Source organism: Entamoeba dispar, genomic scaffold (assembly GCF_000209125.1).
Source record: "Entamoeba dispar SAW760 scf_1105229462873 genomic scaffold, whole genome shotgun sequence".
In the NCBI taxonomy this organism is placed as follows: Eukaryota; Evosea; order Mastigamoebida; family Endamoebidae; genus Entamoeba; species Entamoeba dispar.
The window spans coordinates 1,441-5,284 of record NW_001855410.1 but is presented as its reverse complement, the minus strand read 5'-3'; the positions used below and the strand labels follow the sequence as shown (position 1 = coordinate 5,284).

At 27.0% G+C, this 3,844-nt stretch overlaps 4 protein-coding genes across 4 annotated transcripts in view, besides 6 other annotated features; 2 read left to right on the top strand and 2 right to left on the bottom strand.

The window, feature by feature from the left end:
- The window catches only part of EDI_229840 (uncharacterized protein), a gene marked incomplete at both ends in the record, with an annotated part of 912 nt that extends 898 nt beyond the window's left edge, over nucleotides 1-14 (bottom strand). Inside the window, one exon of the mRNA XM_001733454.1 lies at nucleotides 1-14. This exon is cut by the window's left edge and continues 898 nt beyond it. Within this exon, the coding sequence (XP_001733506.1) occupies nucleotides 1-14 (14 nt within the window).
- A 63-nt stretch (nucleotides 15-77) lies between these two features.
- EDI_229830 (dolichyl-diphosphooligosaccharide--protein glycosyltransferase subunit OST1 precursor, putative) lies at nucleotides 78-1,049 on the top strand (the record flags this gene model as incomplete). The annotated part of the gene is made up of 1 exon (XM_001740329.1): nucleotides 78-1,049. The coding sequence occupies one exon, from the start codon at nucleotides 78-80 to the stop codon at nucleotides 1,047-1,049; it is 972 nt and encodes a 323-aa protein (XP_001740381.1).
- A 39-nt stretch (nucleotides 1,050-1,088) lies between these two features.
- Nucleotides 1,089-1,113: a sequence feature (AT_rich).
- Nucleotides 1,114-1,187: 74 nt separating this feature from the next.
- On the top strand, nucleotides 1,188-2,048 carry EDI_229820 (60S ribosomal protein L7A-2, putative; the record flags this gene model as incomplete). Its single annotated transcript, XM_001740328.1, has 1 exon — nucleotides 1,188-2,048. The coding sequence occupies one exon, from the start codon at nucleotides 1,188-1,190 to the stop codon at nucleotides 2,046-2,048; it is 861 nt and encodes a 286-aa protein (XP_001740380.1).
- Nucleotides 2,049-2,079: 31 nt separating this feature from the next.
- Nucleotides 2,080-2,159: a sequence feature (AT_rich).
- EDI_229810 (uncharacterized protein) lies at nucleotides 2,155-3,657 on the bottom strand (the record flags this gene model as incomplete). The annotated part of the gene is made up of 1 exon (XM_001740327.1): nucleotides 2,155-3,657. The coding sequence occupies one exon, from the start codon at nucleotides 3,655-3,657 to the stop codon at nucleotides 2,155-2,157; it is 1,503 nt and encodes a 500-aa protein (XP_001740379.1).
- Nucleotides 2,467-2,503: a sequence feature (AT_rich).
- Nucleotides 3,343-3,398: a sequence feature (AT_rich).
- A 40-nt stretch (nucleotides 3,658-3,697) lies between the features above and the next one.
- Nucleotides 3,698-3,762: a sequence feature (AT_rich).
- A 32-nt stretch (nucleotides 3,763-3,794) lies between these two features.
- Nucleotides 3,795-3,844: a sequence feature (AT_rich).

Below are 3,844 nucleotides of genomic sequence, written 5' to 3'. Positions count from 1 at the left end.
CTTTTACAATTCATAATGAAACAGAATATACTCAATTTATTGTTGAGTTTGAAGACACACCTAAAATCTCTCTCACAATGGCTTATATACAAATCAACAACTATCTTCCTGTTCCAAAATTTATTAGTCAATTTGATTCACAAGAATTCGATTATACTCTTCTTCTTTGTCCATTGACTCAATCAAAAACTAAATCGTGTCAAGTTATTCTTCATCACTATGATCAATTAAAAGTTATTTCTGATACAAAATATAATACCATTAAAAACACTACTGCATTTGGTCCTTTTGACGATTTATCTCCAATGGAATTAGTTGAAACAATTGTACATTCAAATTCATTACCTCATATTAAAGTTGATAAAATGATACATACCGTTGAATTACCAACAATATCTTCTTTTGTTAAAGTTGAAGATTGGTTTGAAGGTTTTACGAATGAAGGTGCTCAATTATCGAGTGGATTTTCTAGATTTGATTTTCAACAAAATATAGGTAATTATCCAAATGCAATTGGATTCTTTGAAATTAATTTAAATACTCGTGCATCATCTATTCAATACAAAGACACATCTGGAAATATCTCTACTTCAGCTATGATTCTAAATGATGATAATTTAGTTTTAATGGCACTTCCTAGATATCCTTTATTAACTGGTTGGAAAACAGAGTTCATGATTGGTTATAGTCTTCCTAATGAAGTTGTTATTTCTAAAGGTAAAGCAATCATCACTTTACCATCTATTAAAACTGCTATGGCTAAAGAAGTCCTTGTTCGTGTGTATCTCCCAGATAATGCTCAATACCTTAAAGTAGAAGGAAAAAATATCGAAGGTATTGAAGTAAAAGACTGCGACGCCTTTTTATCTTTTGCTGAACGTAAAGAAATTTTAGTTACAATGAAAAATATTAATATTATGGATAAAGTACAACTAACATTATATTACGAAGAGTCAATAACTGGTCCAACAAGTACATTTATTGTGTTTGGTTGTTATGTCCTTATCTTCTTCTTAGGATTCTTCCTGTTCATTAAGTACTCTGCTTGAACAATCTTAAATATCCACTTTAATAACTATACATTTTAGTTTTTTTTATTATTATTATTTTATTGTAACTAAAAAGTGAATAATTCTGAAATGATCTTGAAAATGAAATTTTAGGGTTACTTTTAATGCATTCTTTTCATGTCTGGAAAGGCTAATAAGCAAAAGCAAGCAAAACAAACCAACCCACTTATCGTTGCTAATAAGAAGGTATTTGGAAAAGGTAATGTAGCTCATCCACGTGATTTGACTAGATATGTTAAATATCCATTATATGTTAGAATTCAAAAGGAAAAGAGATTATTAATGAAAAGATTAAAGACCCCACCAGCAGTCAACATCTTTGCCAATCATACTCTTGATAAAACTAATGCTACTCAATTATTCAAGATTCTTGATCACATTAAACCAGAAGAAAGAGCTGCTAAATTACAAAGAATTAGAGCTGCTGCTAAAGAATTAGCTGAAAAAACACAAAAAGGAGAAAAAGCTACTGCTTCAAAGAAAACTGAAAAACCAGCTACTCTTAGTTATGGTATTAATAATGTTGTTAGATTAATTGAAAGAAAACAAGCTAAATTAGTTGTTATTGCTCATGATGTTGAACCATTAGAAATGGTTGTTTATCTTCCATATCTTTGCAAGAAATTACAAGTCCCATACTGCATTGTTAAAGGAAAGGCTAGACTTGGACAATTAATTCACAGACCAACTGCTGCAGTTGTTGCTGTTACTGAAACTAAGAAAGAAGACAAAGCTGCATTTGAATCACTTGTTCAAAACGTCAAATCTATTTACTTCGAGAATGCTCATATGTACAGAGAATTCGGTGGTAGAATTAATGGATTCAAACATAATGAAAAACAAAAGAAGATTCAAAATAAACTTAATAAAGATCTTGCTGATAAAGCAAAACAACAAGCTGCTTTAACTGTTACCACTGCTGTCGAAGAAAAAGCTGCTCCAGTTGCTGAAGAAAAGAAAGCTGACAAAACTGCTTAAATTTAATGGGTTGTTATGGAACTTTTTATGGTTTTTTTAATATAAAAAAATAATAAAATAAATAAAAGAGATAATTAAAATAAAGTTTAAATTAAGTATTATTTATTTAAACTTTAACTTCATTTTCTACAACTACATCACACAAATTATAAACTACAAATACTTCATTTGTTCTTGTTTCCTTTAAAGAAACTTGAGGTAAAGAAAAGACTCCAGGTTTATTTGCCATAAATTCAATTGATACAGAAAGTAAAGTAGGTTTATTAAATATACCAATATCTAAAGTAGGATGAAGACAATCAATTTCATCTGGACGATCAATTTGATTTATAATAAAAAGAAGGTGACGAAGTTTATAAGAATTATAATGAATATCAAATTGAATTTTAAAAGAAGTATTTGCGTAGATATGTTTCGGAATATTATATTTAATAGAAATAAAATGAAATTTAATAGTATCAATGCTATACGATAGTTCTTGATAAATACTTCCAACCATTTGTTTTGTTTTATAACTTAATTCAATAGTAAGTAGTTCTTTATGTATTTTTTGAATCTCTTTATCAACACTTGTTCCATTGCTAATTTCTTCTTGAAGAAAACTATCTTCTATTGACATGCTTTGTCTCATTAGATTTATTGGTTGAAGGGTATCCATTTCTATTTTTCTACTGAGTCCTTTTATTAATTTACGTTTAAGTTTACTATCTTTTGAAGGTTGAGGTGTTGGTTTATCAGGTACTTTCATATTTAATAATGAACTTGATGGTGAAAGCATCTTTGGGGGTATGGTAGTTTTAATAGACTTTATTCCTTCTTCAACCTTTTCTTCAACAAACTCTTTTTTTAAATGAATAGGAAATGCAATTGTAAAACTTTCATATGGATTTAAAGTGATTGGAAATTTTGGTATTTCTCCTATTTGTAATTTAGAATAAATATTAAATGATTTAACTTTAACTGGAATAATTAAATTGTTAGTTAATGTAATACAAACAACATTATTAATTATTTTTCTTTGTATTGTTATTGGCTTGTATATTTTAATTGGAAGAGTATTAATAAGAAATTCATTCTTTTCAAAAGATTGTGTAAAATATGTGTCTTGATATCTTTTATAAAGGTCTATACTCATTTGTGGCCAAAATGTACTTCTTAAATAAATTGGTTTATTAAAATGTTCTGACTCTATAGATACTTTAAAAACTAATAAATGAATTGAACAATATTTATCTACAACAATAACTCTCCAATTATTTCCTTTCATTATGTCATTCCATTTACCGATTGTATCATAATTAATTGTTATATTTTCTTCTTTATTTAAAATAAAAGAATCTATTTTATTTACTTCTTCTTGATTGAGATATACACCTGTTGATATATTCGTTTGTGTAACAATAACAATTTTTGGTTTAATCTCAGAGAATTTTATAACTCCAATTTCACCTTCTTCAAATAAGACTTGTCTATTATGATATATAACTATGCCAGCAATAATCATTTCTCCTTGGTATAGTTCTTTTCTGCTCTCTATTGGACTTATGGGGTCTTTCATTAATAATTCAATGTCTGATATTTTTGTTGGAATGACAATTCTACTTTGCATTATTGTTTATTTTTCAAGTTCTTTTCTTTTAGTTTCCTTCAATTATATATATGTTTTATATAACAATTATTTAATAATTTGTTATTTATATCATATTTTTTTATTCATTTCTTATGTTGGAGAAAAAAATTGAAAGCAATAAATAAAATAATTTATTTAATCTTATACAAAATTAACTTAATAATAA